General features: G+C 35.9%; 2 protein-coding genes across 4 annotated transcripts in view; one reads left to right on the top strand and one right to left on the bottom strand.

Moving 5' to 3' along the window:
* Nucleotides 1–4,112, top strand: part of FAM234B (family with sequence similarity 234 member B) — a 29,903-nt gene extending 25,791 nt beyond the window's left edge. For both annotated transcript variants that reach the window (XM_074269125.1, XM_074269127.1), the window contains exons 12-13: nucleotides 47–264; nucleotides 1,326–4,112. In XM_074269125.1, coding sequence (XP_074125226.1) covers nucleotides 47–264; nucleotides 1,326–1,331 — 224 coding nt within the window. In that variant the 3' untranslated portion in view covers nucleotides 1,332–4,112. The remainder of the gene's footprint in view (nucleotides 1–46; nucleotides 265–1,325) is intronic.
* Nucleotides 4,113–4,115: 3 nt separating this feature from the next.
* The window catches only part of GSG1 (germ cell associated 1), an 81,589-nt gene continuing 73,284 nt past the window's right edge, over nucleotides 4,116–12,420 (bottom strand). For both annotated transcript variants that reach the window (XM_074269129.1, XM_074269128.1), the window contains exons 7-8: nucleotides 7,569–7,680; nucleotides 4,116–5,155 (exon numbers count right to left, since the gene is read on the bottom strand). In XM_074269129.1, the coding sequence (XP_074125230.1) occupies nucleotides 4,780–5,155; nucleotides 7,569–7,680 (488 nt within the window). In that variant the 3' untranslated portion in view covers nucleotides 4,116–4,779. The remainder of the gene's footprint in view (nucleotides 5,156–7,568; nucleotides 7,681–12,420) is intronic.

The raw sequence follows: 12,420 nt of genomic DNA, 5'->3' as shown, positions 1-12,420 counted from the left end.
ACACCCTTCTCCTTACGTTACTTGTTATTTTCTTTGCTTTTCACAGTTGGAATTAATGATGTCTGGAAAGATGCCTTCTATGTTATCAGGAAAACAGGGCCTGGGTCTGAAAACCATCCGAGATCTCTAGTTGTCAGCAAGGTGAACTTAAGATGGGCCCTGATGGAAAGCCAGGTTGTTCTGCTAAAGGAGACCACCCCCAAAATTGGCCGGGGAGAACTAAGAAGATTCCTTTCTAGGCTAAAGTTTGTTACTTCTCAGAAGGTAAGTGGATCCCTTGTGAAAAAAAATAAAATAAAAAGGAAAGTTTGGAAAGTATTGGAATTAAGTGTAGTTAGATCATCAGAACCATAAAATAATAGAATAGAGGACTTTGGAAAGCACCTTGATAGTTATCTAGCCCAACCTATATCTGAATAGAAACCTTCCTTCTACATAATCCCCAACAAGTGATCATCCAATCCCCATCAGAGGATATCTAGTGATGAGGTATTTATTACTTCCTGAAGTATACATTTTACTTTAGGACAGCTCTTTTATAAAAAAGGAAAAGAATGTTAGAAGAGACTTTTATTGAGATTTTGGCAAGAATGCTTGACTTGGAGTCAGGAAAACATCAGGTTTATATCCTTCCTCTGATGCTTACCAACTGTTTGACTATAGTATATCACTTTAGCTTTCTGGAACTCTATTTTTTTATCTACTCAGTGATGCATTATAATACTTTCCTTATAGAATTGTTGTGAGGATGAAATGAGATTTACCGATAATGTCCATCACTTTGCAAACTTTACTGTGCTATGGAAATTCTTGATATTATTATCTTTGAATACTTAGATGCTTAGAGTGAAGTTCTTTGTGGTCAACCCTGTTTCCTAGAAGATTCTGCAGCCCCTGGAAAAACTCAGTAGCAGACTACTGGGGATAAAAGAAAGTCTCTGTGCTCAATAGAAGTACAACCATAGACTTAAGAATATGGAAAAGGAAGAAAATTGTGAATGTTGGGTACCTGAGAAAAGAGAGGTTTTGTATTTAGAGATCTAGTAGAAAGATAGAGTTTTGGGCTTAGACTCAGAAAGCCTCACACACCAGTTGTGTGATTTTGAACAAATCATTTATCTCTCTGAGCCTCAGTTTAACTGTAAAATGGGAATAATAATACTATCTACCTTATAACAGTGTTGTTGAGGAAAAAATGACATAATGAATGTACAATTCTTTGCAAATCTTAAAGCTATATAGAAATGTGGGCTATTATTATTACTTTAATAAATCCATTTTCATCTCAAAGCAAAATTCAAATAAAACATTTTGTTTTTCTCTAGGTTTAATCTGAAGTTACCTCCGATTTCAAAATGGACTAATTGAGGACCCTTTCTTTAGCTTAGAATCTTCTCAGTCAAATCTATAAAATCAGGTATATGGAGAAAGCAAAAGGAAGCTTCTTTCTCCATATTGTCTTGCCACTTTTGTCTAACACAGAGCAAGCATTTTGGAGAGTAGGCTGTTACACTTTTATAATGGTTCCACTTGAATGATAATGGTATGTTTAGCTTTCCTTCTTGACTTTCATATCAGGACCATCCAGAAGCTTTCTGTGGGTCGTTTAAAAATGTAAACCTTATGGGGGAGGGAGGGAAAGAGAAAAGAATAGGGAGAGGGAGAAGGAAAAAGAGGAAAAGAAAGGGAGAGACAGAGAGACAGATAGAGACACAGACATGGGAGGGGGAGAGACAGAAACTGGGAAAGAGAGACACAGACACATTCAGAGAGAGACACACAGAGAGAGAGAGAAGAGGTGGAAGGAGGGAGAGAATGAATGAGAATGAATATCTAACCTGTAAGCAAATGCTGAGAAATGTCAGAGAAGTAGTTACATCCAGGAAACTTTTTTTGCTTTGTGTTACTTTATGGGTTTTGAAGTGTTTATTAGATGTATTTCAGACCCATTTCCTTGCACATGTGAAACATATCTGGGACATTTGGTCATCTCTGCTCCTTCAAATTTCCTACCACTTATCTTAGGATCACCATTTTTTGACCTTTCACTTCCTCCTCACCCATGTCAATCTTGAACTATCTCATTTGTCAATCATTGGCACCAATTTAAAACAATATGAGAATATTCCTTATCCATTCTATCCATTCTTTTTAAACTTCCCATCCAGATACCCAGAGGCTGTGGGAAGACCTACATTACTGTCACAAGCAGAATAAGAGAAATAAGTTCAAATGAATTATCTCCGATAAAGCCCCTTATGACATTGGTTTTCATTGTGTCAGAGATGATCCACTGTTTCTGTTATGATGTCATGAATAAGTGGAAACTTCTTACTGGTCATAAAAGCGCTAAAAGTTGGGAAGAATCGAGTTTCATATTCTTTTCCTTACATTACACTGACTTTTCCTAATGACTGGTATACTTCCCTCATTGAGCCTGCTTTCTTCCTACAATTTCTTCCTGCTTTTTCTATATATGAAGAATATTTTTGCTTTGGTGTATAAAATCCTTATGGGAGGAAAAGCTATTCCTGAAGCCCTCTCTCAAAACCTTGAGCCTTGATATGTAGTTCTGTTTAGAGCCATGGAACAGCTTGTATATATTTTGTGATGTTCTTGTGTAAATATTGTAACTTTGTAAATAGCAAGTTCATTGGTGTCTCTAGTTTTTAGTTCCCTTTCTCTCTTCTTAATAGGAGTAGATGCTAATAAGTTATCTTCTAATAGGGGTTATTTATTGGGCTAAGCCTTTCAGTGGATACTTTGACCCATACCCACAATGGATGTGACATATCATAGGGAATCCTAGTCAAGGAGCAGGTAGAAGGACCATTTCCTCCCTTGAGTTATTTTATGATGTGTGTTTACTGACATGAAGTTCTCCCTTATGTTTATCTTCTGATAACTTTAGGTATTTCACTGATAACGTTGTTAAATTTGAAAGAGCATGTGTTCCATTTTCCCAATGAAAGTTATATGACATAATAGAAAAAAGTCAGTCACTGTCGATATGTACCATGTACTGCTTGAATGCAGCCAATCCGAGTGTACTGCATATCCAAGTACTTGACCCATACCTGTGATGAAAGTCAGTTGCAGAATAGCTTGTGTCTGAATCCCAATTTGGCACAGAGAAAGGAAGAAAAAGTATCCAGTTGGATCCAGAAATATCCTAGTAGGATAAGATGTTCCAGGTCATCTGGAGTTTGGGTCTACTTTGAAGGATGTAGTAGTACTAGGCCCTATTTAGAATGAGGATCTTTCTCTGCTTTACATAGATCCAGTTGTTGGAGAGGGTTCCAAAATTTAATCTGAGCCAACCTGAATGTCATGCTCTGTAACGGTCCCTATCACCTGGCTGTTCCCTGTCACACACTACTGAGATCTGAGAATTTCATATTTCTCCAGTGTAGCCAGGCTTTCAGATTGACTACCCGTATTTAGGCATAAATATGTGGGACATTTGTTCATAGTACATATACAATTGAGATAATTCTTAACAGAGAGCCATGCTTCTTTTTCGGTTAAATTATAAAAATATAAAAGCTGGAAAGAAAGTTTTATGTGACTTCCAGGTAATGTGCTTGCCTACCACCTTAAGTATTCAATTTTGGCTTATACTTGATATGACTCCCTTGTTTCTTCCCTAAACCACTTACTAGATAATGAATTGTAATGGAAGGTTGATATCTGGACAGTTTGGGTGTTAACCCATGTTCAAATGTATCTAAACCTCCCTCTTCTCTCAGGGAACCATTAACTGGATAAATGAGCATTAGTCTTTATTGTAAGCATTCCTTTCTTTTCTCTATTCTTCACATTTGAGTACCTAGAATAGCCCAGACAACAACTATGAGAAATAGTAATAACATTTTCTGCATCTTGCTGCAAATGAAGCTGATCCCTCTGTACTGTGTCTTGAATTTGCTTCCCTTCCTCAACCAATTTATGAGGTATGCTTCTTTAATTTTGTTATTCTGTGGTATTGTTACATCAATTCCCATAAATGTGAAATGTTGTCTACATCTTCTATGTAAAAGAAACATCAAACTATGTATTGTAAGAAAAGTATTTGGAATACAAGATAGTATAAATAAACACCATGTACAGGATTATTTGTGTATACAACCGTTCATTTTTCTTAGCTGTAAATGATGGTTATATTTAATTTTGTAAAAGATAAAGAGCAACTAAGTGATTCATGGCATTTTTTGGTGGAGGAATAAGAAGAAAGTCATTGGAAGGACAAGGAAAAGAATTGGATTTAAAAATAGGAAAAGGATGAAAGCATATCCTTTAACTCCTCCCGGAGGTCTCAAATCAAAATCTTGTTTTATTGAGCACCTAACAAAAGGGAAGGTACAATGCTAAACACCATGGAGAATCCAAAGAAAACTGAGAGGTCATATGTGACATCAAATCACTTAACGATGTAGTCTGTTTTCATCTCATGCTAGCCATAAGAGAAGTGCTAAAAATTAAGATGCTAAGCACAATCACATTGACAGCTTCTAATTCTCCCAGTCCTTAACAAGCTATATTAAGTAGCAAAGAGACCCTGGCTTCATAGTAGAAAATGGTGAGATGGGAAGAAGAGGCATCTGAGGATATGTGGGAAGCTCTGGATAACCTGAAAGATAACCTTATGCTTAGTGCCCAAAAGTCATGCTAAAAAAAAGGAAGTTTGGAGTTGTACATGTATTCCTGGTGACTATAGGAGGTAAGACTTATTCTTTTTACGCTTCCCCCTAATTCTCCCGAGCCTCTCTCATTGTAGTCCTAACATTGTTCTTCCTCAACTAATGATTCAAGCACTTCGCTTAGTTTCATCCTAGGCTCTTGTGAAAGCTTCTCCTCCTGTAGCTCTGAGCAAAAGTCAACCCCTACAGAGACCGAGTGGACAGACTGGTTTTGGTCCTGGTAGAAGCTGCTCAGTTGGTCCCTGGAGTTGGTTGGAGACTGTGACTGCTGCTGCCGCTGCCACTGCTGCTGCTTCTGCAGCAGAAGGCATTGGTAGTGTAGGGATGAGGAGTGGCTCAGGTTCTCTTTGAAGGATTTGTAGTGGCTACACTTGAATTCCAATACCAGCTTGGTGTAGGTGTTGAGGGTTGTGACGGCTGACATCATGCAACAGATGAAAGAAACCCAGGCCATGCTATGGAGGAAGGAACAGAAGAATTAGACAATGAGAATCTGACGTTATTCTCCCACGTGATTGAAGGTTGAGTCTATGGGAATAAGAGGGCTTCCTTTTTTCATGCATTAATAATAATAGGAAGGCATATTTTAGAGAATTAGGGTCTAGTGGGGAAAAGTAACTGTATAGTCTTAGGTCAGTATTTTGTGGATCAGATTATGGATATCTTGGGGGTTTATAGAGCTTCATGGAGTAGTAAAATTAGACTAGCTGTATGAATATTTAACTGTTGTTTTATAATTTGACCATGTTGGTCAGTATAGTAAAATTGTCTATTATGTTAGACACTGGTTTCTATGGGCAAAAGTTTAGTGCTATCAGATTTATGCACCTCTCTTGTCTTTTGGGAACTATTTTGAGTACACACACACAAAAGCCTAATATGTTCCTATATTCTAAGTGTCAAGAAGTTTCTGTTCCTTCATTTAAGTCCTTAGTATCTATCTTTTGACATTGTGCTAAGGAACCCTATGTCCTATGTTGTCTTCTGTCTGGAATATACACAACTTAAGATCATTGGGTCTGAATTTGGGGAGATAAGTTCTCCAATGAAAGGCAAATGTTCATTCATTGAGAATACTCCCCTCTCCCCCATCCCCATCTTATCCTGAGCAATCTCTCCAGTTATGAAAAGTCCAAGAACAGAAAATTTTGTGAGTTTGAGGAGGTTGTTTTTTCCTATGTCTCTAATAAATTTATTGGAATAAGGTTAGATTTTCTTCTGTTTTCCAAGGGCAAACTCAGCTTAGTTTGCTTATGAGGCTATGGCCAAAGCTAATAAATGCCCTAATACTGTAGATCATAAGAATATTCTTTGGGCACCCAAGTGAATTTGGCAAGAGCAACATTAAGTGTATAGTAGTTGATGAAGATTTCTCAAGAAAGAAATTTCAAGACTTTACTATATAAAGTAGCAAGTATCAGGAGAAAATTAGGCATCATATAATAAATATTTAGCAAATATAGAAAAGTTTAAAAACTATCCCCAGTACTCTTAGTCTTTAGGTTTATGATCTTTTTAGAATAGTAATTTCTTTAGGCACAGTTTCATGTTTTTAGAGTATAACCGAAATTTACTTGGAACTCTGTAGACACTTAAATGACAATACTTTAGAGAAGGAGTTCTTTATCTAGTATCCATTGATTTCATGGGATCTGTAAATAGATTTCAAGAAGTGTATGAATTTGGATGGTAAAAAATTATACTTTTATTTTCACTAACTCTTAATTGAAATTATCATTTTTTAGATTATTAATGTTTACAACAAAAATCACTCTGAGAAGGGATGTGGAGGCTTTGGCAAACTTCGCAAAAGGGTTTGTTGACATGAAAGAAGGAATGACCACTGTTTTAGAGAATAACTAGTAATTAGATGAGTAAAGTAGAACTGTTCAGACACCTCATTGAGAAAAGTGAAATCATTTTGAAGGAAGAGAAGATTATAGTTTTTCTTTCCCTCATTTTTTTGGGGGGGAAATCTAGATAAGTAACATTTATTTATTTATTTTTTTATTATTTTTAAAGTTACACCATAATTGTGAGGTGATTTATGGGGTAAATTGTAAGATTTTGTAGGAAGGAATGGAAGTAGATGATTTTTCACAAATAGAAAAATGATCTTAGGAATTAAACTCCACTCTCCTGTGCCCCAGATACCAAAGGATCATAGATTTAGTTAAAATGGATATTAGAAGCAATCAAATCCAACTACTTTCATTTTATAATGAGGCCTAGAGAGGGAGGTGAATTTTCAAAAAGTCACAGAGACCATAAATTGGGAACTAGATCTTTGGACTCCAAATCTAGTATCCTTTCCATTGCATTATGGTACTTCTCACCAATAATATGTTATCCAATTTCTCCAGAGAACAGAAGTATTTTTTCAAGTAAATGAGACTTATTTTTATAGACCACCCAAAATCATGAGTATTGTTACACAGCTCTCATTTCTCATGGATAACTTGAACACCAAATGGAGAGGCACTTAAATGGTGATATAATTGACATAACTCCATGAAGTTATAAAGGATCGTGCCATTAGGAGTAGGACAATTGAACTGGGCAAAGTATTTGGAAAAAAAATCTAGAGGAAGCACATCTGTACTTGTTGGGGGAATTGTGAATTGGATGTCACCTAATAGACCTTTTTTATTTGGCTAGAGTCCTTTTTTGGGAATTCATCTTGGTTCTAATTCCCCAAATTTGACAGTGACAATGGATGAGAGGGATAAGGTGAAGACCAAGGGAAACTAAAAGAACATCTTACAACAGGTTTTTAGAAGGTGATCTAGCACTTTGGTACTGGAGGACAATGAAGTGTGTATATGTGTGTGTGTGTGTGTGTGTGTAACAACATTTTGGTGAACATACTAGAAGGCCCAGCCATAATCCCAAGTATGTGGCCTCCAGTCTTCTGGTCCCAAGTTGACAGTTGCCTGGAAAACTTGTGTATACATCATGTGTGCCACCATCCCCAAAAGGCCTACAGAGGGAATAGGAAAGCAGAGTCTGTTATTACATCTTATGATTTCATTTTTGGTAGAGTCTCCCTACTTTGAAAGAAATGCTCAATTTCAAGGACCATACTTTAGGAAACTACAGGTAATTGGGGAGTAGGATGGGGCAGGGTATAGAGATGGAGGAGTTCCATGGCATTTGTTCTGACAAATAGAAAACCTGCATCCCATAAAATTCAAAACTATAATGAAAACTAGTTGGAAGGTCACGAGTCTCACCTTTGTAAGTCAATCATTCAGTCAACATTTATTAAGTGTGTACTATATGTTAGGCACTGTGCTAGCATTGGGGATACAAAGAAAGGCAAATTCATAGTCTAATGGTTATATTATTTTATTCTTTTTTTTCCCCTTGAGGCAATTGGGGTTAAATGACTAGCCCAGGGTCACACAGCTAGGAAGTGTTAAGTGTCTGAGGTCGGATTTGAACTCAGGTCTTCCTTACTTCAGAGCTGGTGCTCTATCCATTGCACCATCTAGCTGATCCAGAGCCTTTGAAAGTGTCTTTTTCATTGCTATATTTTTAGCCCAATGGTCTTATTTTCTTGCTTTCCACTTTTTCCCTCCCCTGGGTTTTCCTACTTACTTTCTCTTCTTGGATTCTTCTTCTTTTTCCCCCCTGGACCAATATGCCTATATCTTTCACTATATTTAATATATTCTTAAAATTTTGTGGAATCATAAAATGCTATTTTAAGTGCACTGGAAAAACTTTTAATTCAAAGGATTCTGTGGTGAATAAATTTTCATGAAAAGCAAAGAAATTTTAGAAAATACAAATTAGCTCAGTATCTCACATATACGATTTTTAAAAATAACACATAGGGACTTATATGAGTTGATAGAGAATGAAATGAGAAAAATTAGGAAAACAATTTATATAATAATAACACTTTAAAAACAACTTTGAATGACTTAAGAACACTGATTTGTCAGTTACCAACTATGATTCCAGAATGTTGATGATAAAACATGCTACCCACCTCAAAAAGGATGTTACCAATTTGAGACTTAGTTTTACTTGTTTATGAATATTTGTTTTGAGGTTTTTTTTTTCTTTTTTAGTAGTGGAGAAAGAGGAAAGAGAAATCTGTTAATTGAAATAAATAAAATCATTTAAAAACTACAGATGGGATAGTGTCTATAATTAATTTTCACCTCTCAACTAATACATTCTGACATATTAATCACAAACTAGAATTCATTAAGAATAGGTTTGTACCCTTTACATGTACTTGGAAAAATAAAATACTATTGAAAAAAAAGGGGGGCAGCTAGGTAGTTAAGTGGATACTGCACCAGCCCTGAAGTCAGGAGGACATGAATTCAAATGTGACCTCAGTCACTTAATACTCCCTGGCTGTGTAACCCTGGGCAAGTCACTTAACTCCAACTGCCTCAGCATAAAGAAAGATAAAAAAGAAAAAAAAAGAATAACTGCACCAAGATTCATTTTCGAATGGATGAATGTTAAACAATATGAAGTTTTCAAAAGAATTGCAAACTACTAACAACCTTTTGAAATATTACTTCAAGTTACTTTTAACACGGATCAAAACAACTCTGAGATTTGTTTATCACACCTAAAAATTGGGAAAATGGCAAAAGATGGGAATAGTCAATATCTTAAGGAATGATGTGCATACTAATGCACATAATAATGTGCAATAGTTATCAATAATAATGAACTAGATCATCTTGGAAAGCAATTTGGAATTATGCTAAGAATTATACCTGTTAACACTGATTGAGATTTCTTTACTAGGTATATATCGTAAGGAGAGCAAAGATAACTTTTTGTTATCTTTTTGGTGTAGAACTGATAACAAAGTCCAAGTGCATTGATAGGGCATGATTGTGACACATGCATGGCACTCTTATTGTGCCACAAAACAAATTGAATGAAGAATACAGAGAATCAAAGAGAATTTTATGAACTGATGAAAAAAAAACTATGTATATATATATATATGCATATATGTAATAATTTCAATGGAAGTGGAAAGAACAACAAAAATCAAAAAATAATTATAATAATCACTCAGTCTCAAAAAAGGGGGGTGACTGGCTGTGGAATATTACATTATTATTAGATGAGTTAGTCATTTTGAGTTGATTTTTTTCCCTTTAGCTTTATTCTTTGTTACAATACATGGCCCTCTGGATAATGAAGGGTGAAGGGATATATTTGGAAATCAAAGGAAAAGCAAAAGATAAAGGATTTTTTAAAGGACAAGTTATTTCTGTGCATACCCTTTGACCCAACATTGTTTCTACTGGGCTTATATCCCAAAGAGATCTTAAAAGAGGGAAAGGGACCCACATGTGCAAAAATGCTTGTGGCAGCCCTCTTTGTAGAGGCTAGAAACTCTAAACTGAGTGGATGCCCGTCAATTGGAGAATGGCTGAATAAATTATGGTATATGAACATTATGGAATATTATTGTTCTATAAAAAAACAACCAGCAGGATGATTTCAGAGCAACCTGGAGAGACTTACATGAACTGATGCTGAGTGAAATGAGCAGAATCAGGAGATCATTATACTTGGTAAGAACAAGATTATATGATGATCAATTCTTATGGACATGGCTCTCTTCAAAAATGAGATGATTCAAACCAATTCCACTTGTTCAATGACAAAGAGAGCCATCTACACCCAGAGAGAGGACTATGGGAACTGAGTGTGGACCACAACATAGCATTTTCACACTTTCTGTTGGTTCTTGCTTACATTTTGTTTTCCTTCTCAGGTTTTTTTTCTAGATCCAATTTTTCTTGTGCAGCAAGACAACTGTATAAATATGTGTACCTATGTTGGATTTAATATATATTTTAACATGATTACCATGTATTGTACTTGTCATCTAGGGGAGGGGGTTGGGGGAAGGAGGGAAAAATTTGGAACAGAAGGTTTTGCAAGGGTCAGTGTTGAAAAATTACCCATGCATATGTTTTGTAAATAAAAAGCTTTAATAAAAAGGGGCAAAATCAAGCCAATCTCCAATTGATAAATGGTCAAAGGATATGAACAGACAATTCTCGGATAAAGAAATTGAAACTACTTCTAGTCATATGAAAAGATGCTCCAAATCATTAATAATCAGAGAAATGCAAATTAAGATAACTCTGAGATATCACTACACACCTGTCAGATTGGCTAGAATGACAGGGAAAGGTAATGCAGAATGTTGGAAGGGATATGGGAAAACAGGGACATGGATACATTGTTGGTGGAACTGCAAATACATCTAGCATTCTGGAGAGCAGTTTGGATCTATGCTCAAGAAGTTATCAACTGTGCATACCCTTTGATCCAGCAGTGTTGCTACTGGGTTTGTGTCCCAAAGAGATCTTAAAGAAGGGAAAGGGACCTGTATGTGCAAGAATGTTTGTGGCAGCTCTCTTTGTGGTGGCCAGAAACTGGAAACTACGTGGATACCCATCAATTGGAGATTGGCTGAATAAATTTTGTTACATGAATATTATGGAATATTATTGTTCTGTAAGAAATTACCAATAGGATGACTTCAGAAAGGCCTGGAGAGACTTATATGAACTGATGCTGAGTGAAATGAGCAGGACCAGGAGATCATTACATATTTCAACAACAATACTGTATGATGATCAATTCTGAGGGACGTGGCCCTCTCCAACAATGAGATGAACCAAATAAGTTCCAATAGAACAGCAATGAACTGAACCAGCTACACTCAGGAAAAGAACTCTGGGAGATGACTATGAACCACTACATAGAATTCCCAATCCCTCTAATTTCGTCCGCCTGCATTTTGGATTTCCTTCACAGGCTAAATGTACACTATTTCAAAGTCTGATTCTTTTTGTTCAGCAAAACAACTGTTTGGTTATGTATACATATATTGTATTTAATTTATACTCTAACATATTTATTAACATGTATTGGAAGACCTGCCATCTGGGAAGGGAGGGGAAAAATTGGAACAAATGGTTTGGCAATTGTCAATGTTGTAAAATTGCCCATGCAAATATCTGGTAAATAAAAACTATTAGAAAAAATAAAAAGGGGCAAGTTATTTTAGACTAACCTAATTTCCATTTTTGATAGGATTGTTAGATTAGGACTTTAATAAAATATTTGGCAAAACTTTATATATACTTGTGGGAAAAAATGGTGAGATGTGCAAGCTGTTTCTTAAAAACATTTGGGGATCCTTCAATAAGAAGAAAAGATGATTTGGGGAGGAAGAGAGGAAAAGGTAGTCCAGAACCTGTGATTTTTATTAGTGAAGGAATCTCCACTGATAAGATGGGCTACTCTTCTGTAACTGAAAAATTAAATGGCTTGCCTGTGGTCAAACAAGTATTGTGTGCTAGACTTAAACCTAGCTTTTCCTGTTGCCAAGACTTTGGTCTTTACCCCCATCAAGTTCTCTCTCTCAGTAGAGTGATATGGCAGGCAAAAATGCTAACAAAACCTTAGGTTGCATTGAGAAGTACGGTTTTCAGGACTAGAGGAGTTACTAGGTCTTCATTATTCTATTTTAATTCTGGGGATCATATTTTAGAAAGGTAAGTAGGCGAATGTCAAGAGGAGATCAACCAGAATGACAATAATCCTCAAGATTATACCTTATAAAGATCACTTGATGGACTATAGCAGTATTTAGCCTGGAGACAAGAGTTGTGGAAAATATGATAGTTATCTTTAAATATTTAAAAGCTGT

This window comes from Sminthopsis crassicaudata, chromosome 5 (genome assembly GCF_048593235.1).
Source record: "Sminthopsis crassicaudata isolate SCR6 chromosome 5, ASM4859323v1, whole genome shotgun sequence".
In the NCBI taxonomy this organism is placed as follows: Eukaryota; Metazoa; Chordata; class Mammalia; order Dasyuromorphia; family Dasyuridae; genus Sminthopsis; species Sminthopsis crassicaudata.
The sequence above is the reverse complement of the archived record's forward strand: the minus strand, read 5'-3'. Positions and strand labels throughout refer to the sequence as shown.